We start from the raw sequence: 23,451 nt of genomic DNA on the forward strand, positions 1-23,451 counted from the left end.
CCCGGGTACTAGGCGTGTGGGCTTCAGTACTTGTGGCACCTGGGCTCAGTAGTTGTGGCGCACAGGCTTAGTTGCTCTGCGGCACGTGGGATCTTCCAGGACCAGGGCTTGAACCCGTGTCGCCTGCATTGGCAGGTGGATTCTTAACCACTGCGCCACCAGGGAAACCCTTAAGATACTATCTTAATTGATTCTGATCACAACTCTATTCAATGCTTTATGCTCAGTTCCACATTGGGAGTAACCTTTAATAATCTGTAGATAGAATTCAATTGTTTAAAAGAAACTATTAATAAGCCCTTGGTAGAGTTACATGTATCAAGAAACACAGGACTTGGGAACAAGATATGGCATTTTTTTTTTTAAGTAGTTTTTTGGAGAGGGCAGGGAAAAGGAAAGTAGTTGGTACTTTAAGGAAATGTTAGGGACCATAGGGAAATCTATTCACCATTTCAAGACTACTAACAAATGATCATCTCTCAGTTGCGACATTGGAGAGACAGCCTTTAAAGGTCATGAAAGCTGCATGGCAAATGCTGCACACAAATGTGGGTTAATAATAACTTTGTATAGCAAGGCAGATGCCAGGTAGCATAAAAGCACATGCAGACAGCGCTAATTCTGGAGTCCCGGAAGCTGTGAGGTGCTCATCCATCACATGGCCATCTGGAAGGTAGAGACACTTGGTCATTAAAGGAAATCCCTCGGGCACTTTATCCTGTTGGCAAACACGTGGCACATCTACACGAACCCAAAAGCAGTTAGGGCCCAAGATTTGATGAGTACAATGTGCTTATGGGATCAACAGTACCGATTATGTGCACTTAGACTCCCCTGAGAAAATATTGCGACAAACTGTTAACTTGATCTTCCCTGGATACATGCTCTCACACCTGGTAACCTACCCCAGCCGGTGACGCCTATAATTGCTGGCATGTGGCAGAACTTGGTTAGGCTCTGATGCTAAGGAGACAGCACATTTTGCGTCCCGAGTTCCAGGGAGAAAATATGGTCCCCACCTATCCAGCCATTCCACCCACACCTTCCAGTCACCTATCCTGGGCCTGATACCCAATGCAAAAGGAAAAGACAATCCCTGCCTGGATTGGGGTCCCATGTTGTACTCAAGGAAGCATTTGTTTTCATTTTCAATTTGTTGAACATTTTCAATTTCTGACACATGCAGGGTCAGAAGTAGGAGAGGTCTCTGAACTAAGGTGGCCCTAGAAATCTGGCTCAGGTTGGGGTAGGGAGCAAACCCTCTCCTCTTGTTCTCTTCTAGGTCCCTGCCCTTGTCATTGTTTTCCTCAAATCAGTAAAAATCAATGAGGTGAAAGGGTTATGAGACCAATCACCAGGGGGCGCCCTAGAGGGGCCTTTTAGGATCCCTGAAGAATTTCCTAAGAAAGGAGAGTGGGGTCAGTTCCTCTGGTGGAATTTAAGGGCAATAATTGGAGTTGGGTGCCCCCAACCCTGCTGTGGGGTGGGCACTGAGCTGCCCCCCTGGAGCCTGTCTGGGTCTCCCTGCCCAAAGAAAGGAACGCCAGAGTGTGTCTCTTCGTGTTTAAGAGGCCAAGTCTTTTCTTGTTTATTTGCCTCTATAGAATTTCACATACTGTAGAATGTCAAATAGACTTGAAATAACTCTCCACCTGAAAGGCAGCACGACTGGCCACATATTGAGGAAGTAAATATCAAGGACACCAGGGCGACCATCCCATCTGGAGTCCTTGATGCTTTTACAGGGAGAGCTCTGGCTGCCAGTCTTCAGCAAGCCATGAGGTAAGAGGAGAGACCCTGTTAATTAAGTGTCCACAGGCAACTAACTAACCTGAGAGGGCAAAAGGGGCAACCCTTTGCTTACCACAACCAGGTAGGAAAGGCTGAGGAAAGCAGCGGAACTGGCCGTGCCAGCATTTACACATGGAACACTTTCTGGGCAGCCAGGTGTCATGGGGCACAGATCCACAGTTCCTGAGGATGAACGGACATGCGGAGTTTAAATCACCACCTCTCCTTCCCTCTCCTCTCCACCCCCAGCCCGTTTCAGTGGCTTACTCTTTGCGCATGTCATGCTCGCAGTTCCGTCCATAGAAAGAGGGGGGGCAGGCACAAAAGGACCCCAGCATGCAGGTTCCCCCATTCAGACAGCAGGTTCTGTTTAGCTCCTTACCTGAAATGTAAGAAAAGTGGCTGAGAGGGTGGAAGGATTGAAAAACTGAATTCCCGTTAACCAAGGTTAATATGGCGGTAAGGACTTAATCTCCCCAAGTGTTGACAGATGTCTATAAACATTGTAAACCTAACAGAATAAGACTCTCCTTTTTAGTGTTCCTTTGGCCACCCGTGCTTTTGATCAGCGAAATCTTTTTTCATGCAGAAGCCAGTGGTGGTACCTGGAGTCCCCAGCATGAAGTGGGATCAGGTGAGGGAAACTGCATTCTGCGGAGGTGAAGTACACAATGCCTCTCTGGCCCCCAGAATCAAAACCAGTCCAACTATTCATCTGCCCAGCTCCAGAACCAGGTACCCACTGTCTTAGGTGAAAGAGGGTCTAAAAGATACTCAGGAAACACGAGAAGGACCAGGATAGCAATACCGCACTGTAGATCTAAGGCAGGTACATCTTACTGTTCTGGATTCCCATGGATGGTACAAACTGGGAAGGCCGATGACGAATTGCAGGCTCCTCTCGGGACTGAAGGCCGTTGTCTCTGAAGGCCAGGTCTCCCTGTGATGGACGGGCAAGTTCACAGTGGCCCAATCCTGAATGACAAAATTAACTCCTTGCGTCTGTATTTCAGGCCACGTGAAAATTGCTAGTGATCAAAAAAGCAAAGTCTCTTACCAGTGACTAATCCCAGTTCAAATGCTCTGGAAAAGGCCAGGATCAAAATCATACTAGGAAGAGGAAATCAGACCTCCATTAGCAAAACAAAGCAAATAAAATCCCTTTGAATTAACACCTGGGTCTTCTCATCACAGGACCACAGACCGCTAGGGAGAAATTGTAGAGCACCACTTTCCTTTTTTTCTTTTTCCTTTCTTTTAAAATGGCTGATTAATTCACGTAACAACACAAAGAAAGATGATGAGAATAAAGTCCACCTAATCTCCAACTCTTTCCAATACGTGTTATTACTTCTTAGGCTGTGTCCTCATACGCACATAATTTTAAGTAGGTATAAATCTTTTATCTTCTATTTCACATGTTTTTTTCTCCTGCATATAGTTTTCATATAGGAATTTTAAATGCCTGGATGACATTCTATGTAATTTATGAATTCCATTTTACAAACTATTTCATTTAAACCAGTCATTTAAAAGATGTTCAAGGTTTAAAAAAATTTCCCATTATTCTTAACGGTTCCCAAATATTGAAAACCTGCCTATACCTTTAACCTTCTCAGAAGCAGATTCTTAATTTCGTTGTAATATTGACCTTTTCTAACAAGAGAGTAGGAAAACATTAGTCATTTCAGAGGCAGAGCCAGTGACCTGTTTGAAGATGTTAAAAGCCAATAGCAAAGGTGGATGCAACTTTAAGTTCCAGGTCTTTTGGAAAAACAGCGGCACTGTTGGCAGCTCTTTAAGGTTTGAACGAGATGAAGTCAAACAACAGAGAGGTGTAGGACATGTTTCCTAAGCTGGGAAACTAGTAATCAAAAGCTCACACTCAAGATTGGTTCATACCTGGAAGAAAAGCGCTCCATCTTTCTTTGGTCCATGGCTCCTAACAATTTAGAAAGAAAAAGATATTAGGCTGGCTTTAATTCACAGCCATTGCCAAAACACCCAAAGGAAAACGTTAATTTCTTGAAGTGAAAAATGGGCATTTAAGGAGAAAAATATCCCAGATAAGAAATGTGGTCTCCCCAGAAGGTCTCAGAAGCAGGAGCCAGGATGCCGGAAGAAACTGGGGGGTTCCTCAGACAGGTCGGTCCTAATAAACGCTTTGAATAAAACCTTCAGGGAGATTCTCCTTCCTCAGCCACAAGCCCCCGGGTGGCGGGGACAGCCCTCCGGTGGGCGGGGAGGCGGAGGCCCGTGCGCATTACAATGCCGAAACACTCGGGGGTGGAGGTGAGAGGCGGTGAAGCCAAACAAAGAGAATGGAAAAGGCCATTATTGTAAAACTGTTGTTAATTAGCCCTAATGTCTCTATCATTAGTTTCGAGTTAAAAAGATCAGGTTTACTCTTTGAAAGAAAGAAGAAAAAAAAAGCAAACCAATTACTCTTGACGGGGTGGTGATTCCAAGTTGGAGGAGTGGTGGAAAGTATTGCTGTAATCGGGAAAACCTGAACACCAGGTATGGGTCTCCCAAGGCGTTTGATATTTTATTGAAAAGTTTTATTTCCCGCAAATTTGCTTTCATCTTTGGTTTTCCAAGAACGGTGTGTTGAGCCCGTGCTCCGCCCCAGGCAGACTCAGGTGGTCGAGAAGGGTGCGTCTCAGCGGGCGGGAGGGAAAGGCGAGGAAGCAGGTAGTCCAAACAGAAGTTCAGGGTCAGGAGGGGGGTTCCTGCCCTCGCAGGAGTGAGTGGGTGTAAATTCCAGGCGCACCTGAATTTGCAAGCGAGACTGGAAGGAAGAGGAGCCGGCGCCAGGGGTGGGGTGTGGGGCGAGGGGAGGCGGGCAGCGAGTGTGCGTCCAGGGCCTGCGCCTTCTTGGTGGCCTGCGCATCGGGGTGCCAGGCCTGCTCTAGGAAAATGTTCTGGAAACATGGCAGTCTGGCCTGGGAGGCCATTTCAGCCTTGCCACTGGGTTTCACTGCATTTTAACAGTCTCCCAGCGCCCACAGTGTGGCCTCTTCCATCCCTTCTCCGCCCTGCCCCCAACAACACGGGAATTAACCCCAGATTGAGCTGTGTCCCCTGTTACGCTGTAAGCCTTTATTTGGTGGTTCCCTGAAGCCCCAGACGCTGCTGCTGGAGAGGCATGTCACTTAGCCCATGGCCTCTAGAAACCAAGCAGGACCCTGAGGGGCCCTCCCAGGTACAAAAAGCCCCTCCATGTCCCTTGTCTCCTGTTGAGTCACAGAGGAGCAGGCTCAAGCAGCTAATGATTAGGACAATAGAGTCACAGAATCTTCAGTTCCTCCCTGAAGGACACAGTGTCTGATGCACATTCCTGAGCTGTGTTGCAGATACTATAACTGCCACCAGAGGGAAAAAGCTAACTGCATGATGACCAGACTGTAGCCATGACATGAGCTGCTCTGTCTTGAGCAGCACTGAATCTATGGCTAGCACAATTCCAAGAACTGGCCTCAAGAGAATGGGAAAAAACTGACCCTGGAGTTGAAGATTAACTGTGCTTAAAACAATCAAGATGACGGTGACACAACCTGGCTCCAACAGATCTTAGCCCACCATACTCCCCTATTTCAAGGTGGATGGGATTGGTTTATGAACCTATTTTCTTGGATTCCCTCTGGGATTAGGTCAATGCTTGAAGGAATCCTTAAATTGGGATTTTTATCTTCTAGTCAAGGGATCATAATTGGCACGCCAGCTCTTTGCAAAACAGTTACTTAAAACGTTAGTAATGAGATGCCTCTTTTGGAATCTCAACAGGCACGTAAGGGAACCAAAGAATATTTCTTACACCATGTCAGATCCTTCCACTCTAAGAATCCTTCGTCGCCCATGCTCAGCTTGAAGTTACAGAGACGCCTTCACCCCTTTTCCCTAGACATGGAAAGAAAATCCGGCAGTGGGGATTGTAACTGAGGAAATGAGACTGTAACTAGGGACTGTCAGCAACTCAGCATTGTTCCAAATCTATTTCTTTCTCCTTTTTTTGCCACACCACAAGGCTGGTGGGATCTTAGTTCCCCGACCAGGGATCAAACCCATGACCCCAACAGTGGAACCATGTAGTCCTAACCACTGGACTAACAGGGAATTCCCCCCAATATATTTCTTAATTATTACTATGCCTGACTTCTACCATTAGCTTAGCTTAGCTTGCCGCTGATGGAGAAACTGCTTGCTGCTTGATGTGTATCGAGATTGAGGATTAGTTTTTCTATAGACTTCACCCTTGTTCCTTATTCTCCAGGACTAAGTGACCAAAGATTTATGGGTCAGATAATGTTCCAACCACAATCGAGACCTGACGGCTACTTGGAACCGCGTGATGGAGACAATCATCTCTGAAAATAGAAGACTGACCCCTCCCCTGCACGTAACCCTTTTCCCTCTTTTCCCAAGCAAAACCTGGGGGTTTGGGTCTTTGTGACATGAGTCTACCATCTCCCCAGGGTTGCTGGCTTCCTCAGTAAGGCTATCTTTCCTTTTACCCAACACTTGTCTTGCAGTACTGGACTCTTGAGCAAAGAGTCTCTTGGGAAAGAGACTCTTGGGGAAGAGGCAGGGATTTCCAGGAGTTGGGCCACCGCCCACATTTTGGCCTTTTATGGTCAGCCTTGGAACTGTCATGGAGCCTGTGGGTGTGTCATTTAGCATATGCTAATATATTACAATGAGTGCATAATGAGCTCAAGGTCTACCGGGAGTCAAATCTTCCACCATCTTGGGCCTGGTCAGCTCTAACCAGTTTTTTTTTTTGTTTTTTTTTTAACATCTTTATTGGATTATAATTGCTTTACAATGTTGTGTTAGTTTCTGCTGTATAACAAAGTGAATCGGCTATACATATATCCCCATATCCCCTCCCTCTTGCATCTCCCTCCCACCCCTCTAGGTGGTCACCAAACACTGAGCTGATCTCTCTGTGCTCTGCAGCTGCTTCCCACTAGCTATCTATTTTACATTTGGTAGTAGAGAGAGTCCATGCTACTCTCTCACTTCGTCCCAGCTTACCCTTCCCCCTCCCTGTGACCTCAAGTCCATTCTCTACATCTTTATCTAACCAGTGTTTGTCGTCTCCAGTTTTTCTCAACCACTGTGTTATTCTTGAAAGGTTGTGCCCTGCCCCCTTCCCTCCTGTTTCAGTTCTCTTGTCACCCATCTCTGTCCATTGGATTTACACCGTGGCAAAACGAATTGGCAGCAGCATCTGAAGCCATTTCAGCATCCGTGTCTACCTCTGTGAAGGCAACAGGTCCACAGGTGCTAAAGAAGAGCTGTTATTTGCTTCTACACCTGCATCTTGGGAGAATTAAACTTTAAATTATTTTTAGTGGGAGGTAGGTCCCCATCAAAGCAATGGTGGGATGCGATGCAGCCCATTTACTTATAGCTGGTAGCATTTTTACTCCACAGCAGCTCACTAATTCCTGCTGTGCTTCAACTCCCTGTGTGGCCTTTCAACTTGTTAAAAAGCTTCAAGTGTCACGCTGAGATTCAGAGAGAATGGGGAACTTGGCCTGCAGCTCTAGAAGCTGGATATGGGGAAGGCCAGTGCAGAGGAGAAAGCTAATCACCCAACCCCAGGAGTTGCACGGAGGCTTAAAGAAAGTACAGTACATTCTTAGTACACTTTGTGCTTCACAGTCCTCAACAATCCGGTGTGCTAAGTAGATAACAGCATTGGCAATACTAGTCTCATTTTATGGATGAACCAAAGAATCCCATCTGTGGACTTAAATGTCTTTTTCCACAGAGGCTGGGCAGGTCTGTGGCAGAACTGGCAGCAGGACACCACCCCTGCATTGACACTTCCTTATTTAAAGGGGCTCTTGTGGAACTTTTAGGACTTGAATTAGGATCCCTGGAAATCACCTCCCCACTTTCAGGAGGGAACCAAGGCCCCGAGTCTGCATGGCTGGTGTGTTCAGCCTGCAGCCCACACAGAATCTCTGTGTACCCAAAGACTGGAACTCACTGAAAAGATCTGCATTCCCCACGGGTACAGAGGCCAAAGAAAGTCAAGTGTATGCACTAGACAGAATCTGGGCAAAGTTTTGAGTTAGGAAGAAATGAGGGGGAGGGGAGGGCAGAGGTGCCTGAGCGGCCAGACATTTGCTATCGGGCTGGCGGCCCGCAGACTGTTCATTCAACAAGTACTTAATGAGTCTACTATGTTACCGGTCAAGGGCTAGGCTCTGGGGACACAGTGGTGAGAGGTGGCCCCACTGCGTAGTAGGGGGGATAAAGGACGATAATCAGTGATTGTAGTTGTGTGGCTGTGTCTGGGTGGGGAGTGGATTGGTGACCCTGGGACGGCCACTGGACACCTCTGCTCGGTCACTGCCGACTGACAGATGCCACCCAGCATCTGGCCAGTGAGTACTGTGTTAGAGACCCACGGAGGGCCTGGGGATGGGAGACCCTGGAATGGGGGCCACCTCCTCCCTTATGGAGGGCACTGACAAACAAATGGTCTTGGTCTCAGGACGGTTCAGTATCGCCCTCTTGTTGTCAAACCCAAGTTCGTGTGCCAATGCACAAAGGGGCCAAACAGACCGAAACATGCATTGGGCAGACGAACTTGGCTTCGACAACTCTGAGCTGTCCTGTGTTAAACACTGGGGCAAGAGAGACAGAGTTGTGTGTGTTTAAAATATACAAGTAAGAATTTGCCTTAAAATCATCCAACCAACCAAGAATAGTCGAAACAAAACATCGTAATCAAAAGAGAAACTTCCAGTGTCTGTCTCAAATTCAAGGAAGAAAACACATTTGGAGGTAGGATAGTTTTAAAAAGCCAATTCGAACATTTCAGTGGTCGAGACCATTTAGAATTAACCCCCAACTGAATAGTTAATAAACAGAGCAGCCATTTCTGCAGCACAATGAGGAGGTTTTAAGGTCAAAGCCTACTCTTATCATAGGATTCCTAGGGGCACGTTGTGTCTTACTTCTGTCATTTTCCCCTCAGGCCAGAAGATGGGGGAGAGCGGCAAGCCAGGCCGGGGAATTTCTCCAGCTGAGGAATGCGAGGCCTCTTATTCCACCAAGCTCAGCGCCCAACAGCTTCTGATAAAACTCAAGTAACTGTCAGAAGTGGAGCCCTCGCCCGTTTATCAAGTAAATGGCTTTCTGTTTTCACCATTTAACAAACAGCCACTGGAAACCTATTCTGTATTTGCTACAGACCTCTGTGTGGGGTTTAGAAGAATAGATTCTTGCTCTCAAAAATCTTCAAACTCAGTAGGGAAGACTGCTCAAACGAGCCATTTTAGAGCTATACTGTTACAGAAATTGGGTAAGAGGGACAGAGAAGGGCTTAAGAGGGGACTTCATTTGTGTATGTGTGTGCAGGGGGTGGGGACTGTATCATATGAATTTCTATGTAGACGTATCATAAACTGTCTTATCAGGAATCACTTGGTGTGTTTCTGTGTTCTGCAGTGAACTCCCTTATATGTATATCCTGGTGATTGCTTGGGAATATATCTAGCCGATAAACTTCTGGCACTGGAACTGCTTGGTTAAAGGGGGGACATTTCCAAATTATTTTCCAGGAAGGCAGCACCGGTGTCCTGTCCCTCCCTTCTCCTCCCTTCCACACAGATCCTGCAGGTCCTTACCAGCTGGCTGCAGCAAGCGTCTGAATTTTTGCCAATTCTATATGTGAAGATAGTATCCTGTTGTTGTTTGGATTTGCAGTTATGTTTATTGGATGCTTGTATTTCTTTTTCTAGGGACTGGCAGGTGGTTCTTAGAGGGAACTTGAACTGGAGTTTCCCTCATTTTGTCAACACTGTGGTAAATTGCTGGTTTTCTTGTCTTTCACCAGCCCCTCCCCCTATGCCTTATCCCTCAGACTAGGAGATCCAGAAACCTGGTCTTCTGGAAATCTCGCTTCCCCAGCCTCTAGTGCAGTGTTTGCCTGTGCTGGTTTCCTTTTGGCTAAATCTTATACCATCTGCCACATTTGTGGCTGACTCAGCGTTACATTTCAGCCTTACTTTCTAAAAGGGAAGGTGAGGCGGGCGTGGACTAGGTCTTTGAGAAGCTCCAAAGGAAAACAAATTGCGCCTCCTAGCCTGAGCCAGGAAATACAACAAAGAACACTCCCCGCAACAGTAAAGGGGGAAAAAAGTCAATCCTAAGTACTCCAAGCAGTGCCAAATTCTGGGCAACTTATTCAAGAGAGTTCACCGTATACAAGATGAGATAGTCCTGATGTATTTACCGGAAACCATGGTAGGGTAGGGGATTCTGATTTAGACTTTTAGACATGACTATAGTTTAGAATTCTCACCAAAATTTTTTTCCTTCCAATCTAATTCAACAAATATTTACTGACCAGCTCTATGTGCTGAGCATATTGGGAGAGACAGTGATCTCCAAGATTGGGCTTCTGCTCCCTTTCCCCTTCCCCCTAGATAAGATGAGCCCAGTAGTCTATGCCAAGTGCCATTTTAGTGTTATGAAAAAACTGTTGATGGGGAAGGAGCAGTCACTTCCTGATCCCTGCTGACCAGGTCAAGGTCAGTGGCCCCTGACAGACAAATGGATGGGCAGACAGACTTCTTGGAGTGAGACTTGGGAAGGCAAGCTGGGGTCCCACTTGGTTTCACAAGACCTGGAGGATCTCATTTTAAAGTACTTCTTAAGTGGATTTTGTATCTGATTGCGTTCAGGCATTCTTCACAGCTCTTAATGGTTTTGAAATGGATGAAATGCAAGTGGAGGGATGAGGGAGGCCAAAGTGCAAAACCCAAGCTGTGTCAGAGATGGGTTAAGGTGCTCCAGGGAGAAGATTTCCTGTATGCAAATGACCCTGGGCCCTTTGAAGTGCACCCCACTCTGGAAACTCTGGAAACCAGGTATTTACTTGGAAGAAAGCTTCGTGGTGCATGTGACTCAATGTTCCAACAGGAATCCTAGACTCAGAGTGGCTGTGAGAAAGCCTTCAGTCCCCTGTGGGTATCTGGGTGAGCTTGTGTGTGGAACCCCTTTGGATGTGAGGCAAACATATACACCTCCCCGTGGAGAAGCTGGAGCTGTGGTCTTTGGACTGCGTTTCATGAGTTTACAAGCCCAGCTGGAACTGAATTGCATAAAAAAGTGTTGAGCTCTAAGAAAGTGGCCAGGATTGGTAATAATAAGGCTGTTAGGAGTTGGGCTGCTTCCAGCTGTAAGGGGACACTGGGATGTGCAGACTGCAGGGCACAATCCTATCTGCTGCCCCTTGGGAGCTCAGAAACTGGAAGGTCTTTCTGGACACACTTAGCCCAGCGATACAACAATCTGCACAGAGTGAGTTTAATACAATAATAATTCCTTGCATGAACATGGTAACTTTTGTATTTTAAAATATTTCCTGGTTCACATCCCTGCCTGGGAATCAGAAACAACAACTCCTGTGGAGCATGCTGAAAATATCGACCCCTGGACCCCTGTCCCAGACTTACTGAGTCAGAACTTCTGAGGGGCAGAGAGGTCTATCCAGGCCATGCCAGTGAGAAGCCAGTCCTCGGTATCACTGCACCAGACTATGCTAATTCTAGATCCTTGCCACTCACAATATGGTCTCTGGACCAGCAACTTCCACATCACCTGGAACTTGTTAGAGATACAGACTCTCAGCCCTTCTCTGGCCTCTTGAAGCCAACTCAGCATTTTAGTAAGGTCCTGGGTGGTTTGGGTGGAGGGTTGCCATGTAAAATACAGGCCACTCACTTATATTTAAATTTCAGAGAAACAACAAATAATTTTTTAGTATGACTCATGTAGTATTTGAGACACATATTAAAAAATTATTTGTTATTTATCTGAAATTCAACTGTAACTGAAAGTTATTTTCATTTGCTAAATTTCTCGATCCTGTTGAGTGCACATCATTATAGTCTGATGACTATGGCCTGTTCCTCCAATCAGCATCATAAAGGCAACCCATTGTATTTTTTTTTTAATTTTATTTTTATTTATTTCTTTTTGGCTGTGTTGGGTCTTCGTTGCTGCGCGTGGGCTTTCTCTAGTTGCGGTGAGCGGGGGCCACTCTTTGTTGCGGTGTGCAGGCTTCTCATTGTGTTGGCTTCTCTTGTTGCGGAGCACGGGCTCTAGGTGTGTGGGCTTCAGTAGTTGTGGCTTACGGGCTCAGTAGTTGTGGCTTGCGGGCTCTAGAGCGCAGGCTCAGTAGTTGTGGCGCACGGGCTTAGTTGCTCCAAGGCATGTGGGATCTTCCCGAACCAGGGCTCGAACCTGTGTTCCCTGCATTGGCAGGTGGATTCTTAACCACTGCACCACCAGGGAAGCCCAATCCCATTGTATTCTGAATGCATTTGTGGGAAAAATTTTTTTCCACTTAAATATGATTAAGCTTTTGAATGTTTCTCTCTCTCTTATAAATTGAAATGGTATTCAAGTAGAATGTGAACTGAAACTGCTTTTTCAATTTATATTCTTTAGTTGAGGATACCAGAAAAAAAAAGAAAACAAAATGCAAACTAAACATTAATTACTAACTAGGTAACTTACATTATTTATCAAAAGAGAAACATAATATGAAAAGTCTATCCTAAGTAATAAAAAGCACATCTAACATTTTAGAGGTATGATTCAATATAGTCACAAAGATTAATTTGAGCCCCACTAACTTAGTATACAATTAAAAATGGTAATTTAATTAAAATGTCAACAAACAGAAAATGTTCCATTATGGAAATAGTCCTTCAGAAATCAAACTATTTTTGTAATTAGAGTTATTATGTATATATTAGACAAAAGGTGTTTTTCTGTTTTGGGGTGAAGGTGTATGAGGAACTGTGGCCGTGAAGGGGCACCAAGGGGTTGTGTAGGCACGATTGCTGCTTGTTAACTGTCATATTGTCCCACTGTTGGATATCAGGAAAACATATTTGCCCAAATGCTAAAATCTCTAAAGAGAACCTAAACTCACATATGTTTTAGGAAATTAATTTCTTAAATTAAATAAAATTAAGAAAAAAATGTAAGGATGAAATCAAGACCTTGGACATCTGCTTCAAATACTGAAAAAAAAATTACATTTCCTTGGTCGTATGGCTTTCTCATCCTGCTTTCAGTTTGGTTTCCAGCTTAGCGGGCTAAGAATATGTCACCCTTTGCCTTCTCTGACCTGTTTTTTTTTTAGCACACTTCAGGATGTCCAATGTTGAAAGGCCCCCGCCACCTGCAGGGAGGTGCAGATAATCCCGGGTTATATGGCTCAGATTGGCCGGCACATCGTTTACGCTGTGTCAAGCCCTCCCCGCCCAAGTCTGTTTTGTCTCACGCTGGGCTGAGTCACATAGAATAGATAGATAGTTTATCAGCACATGTCCTACAGATCATATTATCAGGCTACAAACATAGCCCATTAGCGCACAAGCCGGGAAGCTGGGGCAGTTGGAGCGCTTCTGGCCCCCGTGTGTCGCTGCTGCGGAGTAAACAGGCTCGGATTCCACTCGGCAGGCAGCGGCAGGGGCTCAGGGCTGCAGCCCATTCACGGGTAGGTGGGCGTGGGGGGTGAGTGCGCGGCTGCTCCTGAAACTGGGGGATTGTGGGGAAGGCGAGGGTAGGGGGATGGGGCACCTGTGGAGGGGCCGGGGGACAGTGCTTCCTTGTTTATGTCTGTCCCTGCTGTGCTGAGGCTTGACGGGGGTGAACCTCCCAAACGAACACGGATTGAGGATTATGCAGGGCCTGGAATTGAATGCGGAAGGAGAGCCTGTGAGTGGGCAGGTCTAGGTAGCCGGGCTGCTGCTGTGGCCGGGTCTCCATACTCCGGCTCTTGTTAGTGGGTTACTCTCAGCATCACCCTTGTTCCCAAGGCTGAGCTCAAAACTTTCTGGTCCACAGTGCTTTCCGGGGGGTGATAAATCAACTCTGTTTGTGCTTCTTCAGTGCCCTGAAAGGGATGATTGACATCTGGCCGGGGAAGTCTGTCCTCCAGGAGAGGCGTGGAGGTGAGGGTGGGAGAGTGATTAGAACCCGGAAGAGAATTGTCTGGTTTTGTAAGCAGTTTGACTGTGCTGGTGGCTCTTCTCTTATACATACATACATATACATATATATTTTGGGAGGGGGGGCTACGTTGGGTCTTCGTTGCTGCGCACGGGCTTTCTCTAGTTGCCACGAGCAGGTGCTACTCTTTTTTGCTGTGCACGGGCTTCTCATTGCGGTGGCTTCTCTGTGTTGCAGAGCACAGGCTCTAGACACGCGGGTTTCAGTAGTTGTGGTTCGTGGGCTCTAGAGTGCAGGCTCAGTAATTGTGGCACACGGGCTTAGTTGCTCTGCCGCAGGCGGGATCTTCCCGGACCAGGGCTTGAATCCGTGTCCCCTGCATTGGCAGGTGGATTCTTAACCACTGCGTGGCGGCTCTTCTGAGGGACCAAATCCTCTCCCATAACTTAGGAGCTGGGTGTTCTCCCATAGAACCTCTGTAACCATACCTGATAGAGAAAAATCCCCAGATGCTCATGTACCTTTTGTTCTTATATATAACTGGGAACAATGTCTGTCTTAATTTCTTTTTTTTCTTTAAATAACTGACATTTTTTGAGGTTTACTAGGTGCCAGGTACTGTCTTAAGCACGTGACACAAATTATCACGCGTGATCCTTCCACTAATCCTATGAGCTCGGTGCTGCTGTCGCACCGTGTCCAGATGAGAACACCAAGGTTCAGAGAGGTTAGGTAGCCGTCTCAGGGACATGCAGCAGTAGGCGGGGGAGGCAGGACTCCAGCCCTGAGACTGTCCTGACCCTGAGACTGTCCTCTTAATCCTGTCTGGAGCCTCTGCCTCCCTTGGCCAGATTTTCTAGTTTAACAAATTACCGTAAAATAATGTGTGTCCCCAGGGGAACACTGATCAGGTGACATAAAATGTAATTTAATTTAGAATTTGGCAGAAATATTGTGACTACCGTGACTGACCTCACTTGAATATTTACCCTCTATTTCCCCCACTGTTTCTATCAGAAATCTCACTCTGTTCCAACTCTGGGGTCCAGGCAGTGGCCTTATGTGAGGATAGAAAGGAATTTGTGGGCCATTAAAGCCCCTGGTCTGTCATATTATTGCCTCCACTGTACCTTGGTGTCACCAGAAGTTCCCATTGGTTACAGTCATTCCCCTGGATCCAGCAAGGCTGGTGATAGGTGTCTTCTGCACCTGGCGGATACACCTGGAAAATGCTGTGGAAGGCCTGGAGCTGGTCAGTCCAAAGGGAAGATGGATCTGGGGGGCTCTAAGGGGCAGGTGGGGAGGAGGGGAGCCAGGCCTCTCTCCCCATGGCTGGTCCAGGTGACCCCCCGGCACCAGCTCCATGCCCTTCTCCCCTCACCCCCTCTGCTGCTGTCCCCCTCCCAGCCTCGCAGAGGGAGAACCAAGGATGGCTTGGCACCTGTATCGTGGACTTTGTTGAGTCTCCTCCCAGACTCTCCTAGGGCCTTCACAACTCAAATTCTCTGAGATATAAGCCCTGTACCCCACCCCCACCCTCTTCCAGCCCAGCCTGTCATTTGACAAGAAGTGAGAGGACTAGGTGACCAGAAAGTCCCCCCTCCCACCTGGAACCCTGGCATATGATTCTAAGTGGAGACTAGTGTTCTGCTGCCAAAGGATGTGTTTTTCCAGTCATGTCCTCTGGCTCGGGATCGCAGCTGGTTCTGTAAAGTGATTCTGATATACCTGGCTTGGGGAGGGAGCATGGAAAACTCTTCGATCAAACCCAGAAGAGTGGTCCTTTCGCCTTCCTCACAGTCCCAGCAGGACTCTCCCTGACCCCCTACTCCCACCCCCATCACGCACTGGAGGGCATCTCTCCTCTTCTGGCTTGCTCAACAGCTCCTTCAGGCTCTGTTGTCGAATCCACATGCTGCATTGAAATGTATCCCTTTAAACATCTGTTCGCTCCTCCAGATTGAGAGCTCAGAGGCAAGGACATTCATCTTTCTGCATTTAATGAGTGTCCCCAGATGTCAGTTCTTTAGGGTTCCTGGGAATCAAAGAACAGAAATACATACCAAGTAAACTGGCTCCATACCCAGGATTTCTGGGTTGAGGCTCAGAAGTGGGAGCCTGGCGTCTGTTACTGAGTGACCTAGTGTCGGTGGCTGACTTGAGGGGCCAGGCTCTGAGCCCAAGTCTGGGGCCCCTCAGGTGGTTGCTCCCGTCAGGAAACCGTGGTTCCGTCCATGGACAGATAAAGTATAATTAAACAAATGGTCAGATGATTCAACTTGTATTATGTGCTGTGAAGTAAGTAAGCAACAGTCAGAGAGAGAGAGTAGCAGGAGGCTCTACCTTAGATGAAGAGACGGGGAGGCCACGCTGAGGAGGGAACGCAGAAGTTGAATTCAGGGGTGTCAGGGTGGGGAGAGTCGTGTGAATGGGGGGAACGTCTAGGCAGAGGGAGCAGCGTTTGCAGGGTCTGAGGTGGGAAGAAGCAGGTGGTGGACGGGCTCGGAGGAGGAGAGCAGTGGGGTGAGTGGGAGGGGCTGTCTGAGGGCAGGTCGTGCCAGGGTCTTACTGGGCCCTGTGAGGGGCTGGGATCTCCCTCTCATTCCGAAGGGAAGTCTCTGGAGGACTTGGGCCAGGTGGCAGCATGATCCAGTTCTCTTTGGTGATGGTGATGCTCACCATCGTGTAGCAAATGGATTGGATGTGGGTGAGTGGGAAGTCAGGAGACCAGCTGAGAGACTTTTGCACAACTGAGGCCAGATGTGGCAGAAATTGGTGGTGAGAAACACATGCCCCCACAGAATAAATTAGATGTGTGAATGAGTGTGTGTGTGTGTGTGTGTGTGTGTGTGTGTGTGTGTGTGTGTACGTGTGCATGTCCATATATTGGGTGGTCAGGGTGAGGAAACAGAAAGCATAAAGGAGTGACCTCCAGATAAACATGGAATCATTGTCGAGATGGGGAATTAAGGCAGACAGGGATGGATAGATTCTAAATGAGTGAGTTTGGAGGGAATCATGTTTCTTTTGAGATACGTGTGAGATATCCAAGTGGGTATGTCAAGGAAGCAGCTGGATATAGACACCAGATGTCACTGTAAATTAAGACTGATTTTTGTAAGTGCCTCTTATTTTACTGTTCACTTTATTAGTTATTTATTGCTGCATAAAAATTACCCCAGCACTTAACATCTTCAAATGATAAACTCTTGTTATCCCACAGCTTCTAAGGGTCAGAAACCTGGTTTCTGGCTCAGGGTCTTTCATGAGGTCTAGATTTTGGCCAGGGCTACAGTCATCTGAAGGCTTGACTGGGGCTTTAGGATCTGCTGTTAAGACAGCGTCCACCCACATGGCTGTTGGCAGGAGGCCGCAGTTTCTCTCCACAGGAAGCTTCTCCATAGAGCTGTTTGAGCATCCTCAGGACATGGTGCCTGGCTTTCCCCAGAGTGAGTAATCCGAGAGAGAGAGCAATACCTTATGGGACTGAGTCTCAGAAGTCGCACACCATCACTTTCACCACATTATATTCCTTAGAAGTGAGTCACTAAGTCCAGCCCAAGCTCAAGGAGAGAGGAATTAAGCTCTACCTTTTTAGAGGGAAGAATGTCAAAGAATTTGTGCATATAATTTAAAGCCATCACATCCACCAAAGCTTTTTTTCCAGGAAAAAAAAGGCATTTTTGGGAGCAGAGGAGAGGCAGATTCAGGGACAGATGCAGTTGCCACTCACTTAGCACCTTGGGGGAATGAAAGCTGCGGCCATTTATTGTTCACGAAAGCTGGGATTAGCAAATGATCGCTCTCAGGCCTGGCACTGCCAGAGCAGGCTAGCACCGTGAGCCATGGAGACCAAACTGGAGTAACCCCCTCTGTCCCCATTCCCCCAGACTCTCAGCACCTGTCTACCTGGCCAGCTGTATCTCACTGCTGCCCAAGGCCCGCACTGGTTGCCATTCACACATTGGAGACTCTACTGTTGGCAACTGTCAGGCACCAAGCAGTCGAATCTCTGTGCAAGAGCTGGAGACTTACCAGCTGCCCAACTTGAGGTGAGTGGGAGGAGAGGACACACGGGCACCTGGGTGTCACTGGGGCAGAGAGCGAAGCTGACTGTAGCAGGTCCCCCCTTGCCTGCTCCGTGCTCATGGCCTGCCAGGCCTTTCCGTCTTGGGCCAGTCGCTCTTGTCCTGAGAATGTCTCCGGTAGGCGGCAACTGGGCAGAAGCATGGACGCAGGGTCAGTGCTCAGGCAGGCCCACCCCAGGCAAGCAGAGAGGCCAAGAGTTTTCTCTTTTGTTATGTAAGTATTGTACTTACATAAAATATTTACTATCTTGCCCTTTACTAAAAAAGTTTGCTGACCCTTGCAATAAAGCAAACACTTTTTGCAGGAAAAAAATTTTTTTTTTCCTCTGTGAATCCAACCTTTGAGAGTCTCTGTTGACATTTCATTCAGAATCTGAAACACTCGGCACTGGAGGGGAATGAACCTGACCACACTCTGTGCCAGTGTCCTTTCTGTTGCAGTGAGGGACACCGCGGTTCCCTCCTTTCTCATAGCCCCAAGTGTTTTCTTCTCTGGAAGATGCTCTGTGGCTATGGGCAGTACAGCCAAATCTAGGGAGGCTTGTTCTTGTGATTCTGCACTCACCATGGGAAGCCAGATCTCTAGCAAAGAACTGGAATGAGAGTCCTGGAACCATGCATATTTGCTGTCAAGTTCAGTGCAGGCCCAGGCTAAAGCTCTGCGTTCTTATGCTGCCTCAGAAGGGTCTCCTTGGTTGTAAACGTTTTCTCTGAGAGGTTATTGTTTTACTTGTGTTGAGGGCTTCCAGACTGGATCCTGGAGAGGGTAATTTTTCTCTCTTCTGCTTTGGTATAGCATACCATGGTGATATTTCTATAGCTCTGCAGCAAGTTAATGCTTAGAAAATTACATCTTATGTACTTGCCTGAAAGACTGGGTTGAATGGAGTTCATGCTCTGAAGAAGAGATTAGCTTTGTGAATTTGCCAGGGGAATCTCCTTCCCCCAAGCTGCTAAGTGACTGGCATCTGCATCTGTCCCTGAATCTGCCTCCTCTCTGCTCCCCAAAGGGGCTTTTTTTCCTGGATGGAATGACTTACGGGCTCTTGTCATAAAACCACTCTCCCAATCTCAGCACCCGCCCATGGGGCTACTACCTCCTGGGTTAAGGTCCATCCCGTCCAGTTGTCTAGGGAGGCCTGGACTCAGCCCTGTCCTGCACAGGATGCCAGCACAGGATGCCACAGGATGGGCTGGACCCGGGATTTAGGAGCTGGTATTTCTTACCTTCGCAGGATCTCTGGAGGTTACAATGTAGATCCCCAGTGTACATGGTCATCACTTACCATTCTTAGAGTCTCTAGTTTTCATTACACACATTTGTAAATAGAACATCTGATAGGCAAAACCCTGATTTAAATCCTAGCACTTTCAAAACCCCCTTGGTTGAAGGATAGTACCTCTTTCTCTGCTTGGCAAAAACACAGAGAAAATAGTGAACGTGGTTAGATGACAGACAGGATAGACTCTTTCCCACCAAAATACGGAGACTAATGTTGGTTTACAAATGTTTAAAAATAGAACACAAAGGCATCAAGAATAGACCATTTCTCTAATATAGGGACTTGAATTATATTTCTCTAAATTAATGCATAGAAATTATCGTACATAGTAATGTACAGATCTGGTTACTCTTCAAGGATTTATTGGCCTGAGAAAATAAAGGAAACTCCACAAAAGAATCAGAGCCATGACTGGCTGATCTAGAACACACACACCCTGGACAGCAGGTGGGTCTTCCAGCTTCAGGTACCCTTGGATGACTCACTGTCCACACTGCTCAAAAGCAGTTCATTTTACTTTGGCTTTTTGGTTTGCTTTTATGGGTAGACTTGGATTATGTGCAGAGATTTCCTCAAAGGAGCTAGGCTGCTTAATTCTTTCTCTTTAAAAAAATTTAGACCTGGGGCTTCCCTGGTGGCGCAGTGGTTGAGAATCCGCCTGCTAATGCAGGGGACACAGGTTCGAGCCCTGGTCTGGGAAGATCCCACATGCCACGGAGCAACTAGGCCCGTGAGCCACAACTACCGAGCCTGCGCGTCTGGAGCCTGTGGTCTGCAACAAGAGAGGCCACGACAGTAAGAGGCCTGCGCATGGCGATGAAGAGTGGCCCCTCGCTCTCCGCAACTGGAGAAAGCCCTCACACAGAAACGAAGACCCAACACAGCCAAAAATTAAAAAAAATAAAAAAAAAAATTTAGACCTTAAGACCTTTGCAGCTTAGGTGCTCCTGAGCTGAAGGTAACAGAGTAAGGAAAGTGGTAAAAGAAAAAATAAATGCAGAGATTTATGGTTTGGGGTAAGATGGAGTAGGCACACTTCACCTTGTCTCTCCCACTAAATGTAGCTATAAAACCTGGACTTATTACACAGAACAGCAATGTGAAGACCCTGAAAAGTAAGCAGTTGCAAGAGAAGAAGGGAAGGACACCCTAATTCAAAGTAGAACAGAACCTGTGGTCTGTTTCCCATTTTTCCCCTCCAGTATTCCCCAGCCTGGACTCAAGGCAGCCTGAAACCCAGAATTGAGCACAAAGCACCTAATTTTGTTCCAGGAGTGAGAAGCAGGCTCCTAATGCTCAGAGCGTGGGGGTAAATCCCTGTCTTTTTTCTTTTTCTTTGCTCCACCCTCTAATGCCTTAGGCCCCCGTAGGATTGTGTAGTAGTAGCAGCAGTGAGGGGCGACGGGGAGAAGGTTGGTAATGGAGGACCTCAGTCACCCATCCTTTGGGATAAGGGATCCTTCCTTTCTGAGCAGAGGAGCTGTGGTCCCCAGAGGGTGGAGGAAACTCTCATTGCTTTTTTCCTTGCACTGTCCTCCCACTGTGTGGCCCAACACAGTGCAGTTGTAGGACATGCACAGCAAAGCAGGGTAGCTAAAGCACCAGGTCTCTGGCCAGAGGACTGAAAAGCAAGCCCCAGGAATCTAGAAGGACCAGAGAGATCACCGAGAGGGAGAAGCTCTGGAGAACAACCCCAAAAGGTTGCTTATGAGCTCCTGGGCTCTTTCCCAAGCTGCACCTGCCTGGATCTGACCCTAAGCAGCGTTGGCAGTCTGTTAGAACCCCTGTCCCAGATGGCCACTGGGTGGCGCCCACAGAACAGCTGAAGAGCACTGCAAAGTCAGAAGACTGATCTGACGTGGGAATCACAACCTCAGAGGGCAGGTTGGAATGTGAGGTCTGAACCCAACCAAATTGATCACTTACTGTGTTAGTTATCAACTTATTGCCTCTCAACCTGAATGCACTCTTCAGTGTGTGTATTCTGTGATATATAATGGAATTCTTTAAGTATTCGTCCTTTGAAGTGAACACCATTGTTAACCTTTCTCAGTAAAGGACGCTGGAGTGACAGTGTAGTAGGAAGAGGTGTCCTGCGTTTCCCAGGGGAGGATCAGCATTGTGGGACATCTGCTGGAGCCTGCCCCAGTCATGGGCACAGAATATGGTCCCTTTGCAACCTGGCAGCCTTGGCTAGCAATAACTTTCTGCAGCTCTCTTGACACAGAAAACAGAGCCTTGTGTGGCCCATTTGCTCTGTGGGCCTCCTGCCCTCCTTCAGAAGGAAAATGGAGAATTTGCCAGCAGACCTCCTTTAAAAGAATTGTTAAGGGAAGTTTTTTAGACAGAAAGCAAATGATACCAGAGGGGAACTTGGAACAATAGGAATGAAGGAAGAACAACAGATACGGTAAATATCAGGGTAGATATGACAGGCTAGCTTCCTCCTCATGAGTTCTTTGAAATAAGTTTGATGATCTGAAGCCAAGAAATCTAACACTGACTGATATAATACACAGCACAACTACAACATAAAGGTGAGAGCATAAGGGGATCTATATGGCAATAAGGTTTCTTTTTTATTTTAATAAATTTATTTATTTTATTTATTTATTTTTGGCTGAGTTGGGTCTTCGTTGCTGCTCGTGGGCTTTCTCTAGTTACGGCGAGTGGGAGCTACTCTTCTTTGCGTTGCGCGGGCCCCTCACTGCGGTGGCTTCTCTTGTTGCGGAGCACGGGCTCTAGGCATGTGGGCTTCAGTAACTGTAGCACTCGGGCTCAGTAGTTGCGGCTCACGGGCTCTAGAGCACAGGCTCAGTAGTTGTGGCGCACGGGCTTAGTTGCTCCGCGGCATGTGGGATCTTCCTGGACCAGGGCTCGAACCCACGTCCCCTGCATTGGTAGGCAGGCTCTCAACCACTGTGCCACCAGGGAAGCCCAGGTAATAAGCTTTCTATATCTCACTTGAAGTGGTTAAAATACTGTTTCTAAGTAGACCACGATAAGTTAAGCATGTATCTTATACTCCCTAGGGCAGCCGTGAAAAAGAAAAGATGAAGAAGCATAGTCAAAAACACAATAGAGAAAATAAGATGGAATAGTAAAAAATGTTCAGATAACAGAAAAGAAGGCAGGAAAATATAAAAGAGGAAAACAAAAGAGGGCTCAAACAGAAAATGAATAATAAAATGATAGACCTGAATGTAAATATATCCTTAATTGTACTAAATGTAAATTGCCTAACCATACCAATTAAAAGACAGAAATTGTCCAAATGAGTTAAATAAGCGAATCAACAAGATTCTGTCTATAAAATCTCATATAGATTATAACCATATATTTAGGTTAAAAGTAAAAGGATGGAATCAAGAAAGTGAAAAGACAGCTCACAAGATGGGAAGAAATTTTTGCAAATCATATATCTGGCAAAGGACCAGTATCTAGACTATATAAAGAACTATTACAACTCAACACTAAAAAGACAAATAGCCCAATTAAAAAATGGGCAAAGAATCTGAATAGACATTTCTCCCAAGAAGGTATACACATAAAAAGATGCTCAACACATAAAGCACATAAAAAGATGCTCAACATCATTAGCTATCAGGGAAATGCTAACAAAAGACAACCTTCACACTCACTGGGATGGCTACAATACGAAGAGAGATAATAGCAAGTGTCAGCGGGGATGTGGAGTTACTGGAACCCTCATACACGGCAGGTGAGAATGTAAAATGGTGCAGCTGCTTTGTAAAACAGTCTGGCAGTTCCTGAAAAGGTTAAACATAGAGTTGACATATGACCCTCCAATTCTACTCATATGTATTTACCCAAGAGAATCAAAAACTTATGTCCACACAAAACTTGCACCATTTGCATCTTTGTCAAAAATCCCCTTTAGGTAAAAGAGTTTTAAGGGAGACAAAAGACAGTCCCAGATGTCAGAAATTAAAGAAAAGAGGGAAATCAACTGGGGTCAGTGTTTTCAGCTCTTCAGACTAAACTTATTGACCTCAAATGTTCAGCTGCATAAACATAAGCCAGTTCTGCCACTTATATTGGCAAGCCATTTGTGGAGAGCACAAACTTGAGTCAGAAGATTTAAATATTTGGTTTTGTATCCCCACTGACTGCTATTTAGAAGTGTCTGGAATTGGAACAGAGAATATTCAACAGCCGTGCTGTTTGCCAACTGACACTCCGTGTATCTGTGCACATCAGGAAATGGCTTTAGCCAGATTTTGATGCTGTAGGTAGGGGAAGTTTAAAACAATATATAGAAACTTATTTTACTT

General features: G+C 46.6%; 2 protein-coding genes across 3 annotated transcripts in view; one reads left to right on the forward strand and one right to left on the reverse strand.

Moving 5' to 3' along the window:
* Positions 1-553: 553 nt before the first annotated feature.
* CRIPTO (cripto, EGF-CFC family member) lies at positions 554-3,728 on the reverse strand. The gene is made up of 6 exons (XM_060164038.1): positions 3,694-3,728; positions 2,849-2,901; positions 2,632-2,766; positions 2,059-2,173; positions 1,865-1,974; positions 554-666 (listed from the first exon to the last, which is right to left on the reverse strand). Exons 1-6 carry the CDS (start codon positions 3,726-3,728, stop codon positions 554-556), a joined length of 561 nt encoding a protein of 186 aa, XP_060020021.1.
* A 9,457-nt stretch (positions 3,729-13,185) lies between these two features.
* The window catches only part of LRRC2 (leucine rich repeat containing 2), a 50,554-nt gene continuing 40,288 nt past the window's right edge, over positions 13,186-23,451 (forward strand). For both annotated transcript variants that reach the window (XR_009542845.1, XM_060162161.1), the window contains exon 1: positions 13,186-13,330. The gene's annotated coding sequence lies outside the window, so the exon portion shown is untranslated. The remainder of the gene's footprint in view (positions 13,331-23,451) is intronic.

The sequence above is a fragment of the Lagenorhynchus albirostris genome, chromosome 10 (genome assembly GCF_949774975.1).
Source record: "Lagenorhynchus albirostris chromosome 10, mLagAlb1.1, whole genome shotgun sequence".
NCBI lineage: Eukaryota > Metazoa > Chordata > Mammalia > Artiodactyla > Delphinidae > Lagenorhynchus > Lagenorhynchus albirostris.

Coding starts and splice junctions, on each gene's coding strand:
- CRIPTO (XM_060164038.1), bottom strand. CDS start 3,728: ATGGACCAAAGAAAGATGGAGCGCTTTTCTTCCAG. Junction 2,902..3,693: donor ATGGAGCGCTTTTCTTCCAG/GTATGAACCAAT, acceptor TCCTCTTCCTAG/TATGATTTTGATCCTGGCCT. Junction 1,975..2,058: donor GAGCATGACATGCGCAAAGA/GTAAGCCACTGA, acceptor GTTCATCCTCAG/GAACTGTGGATCTGTGCCCC.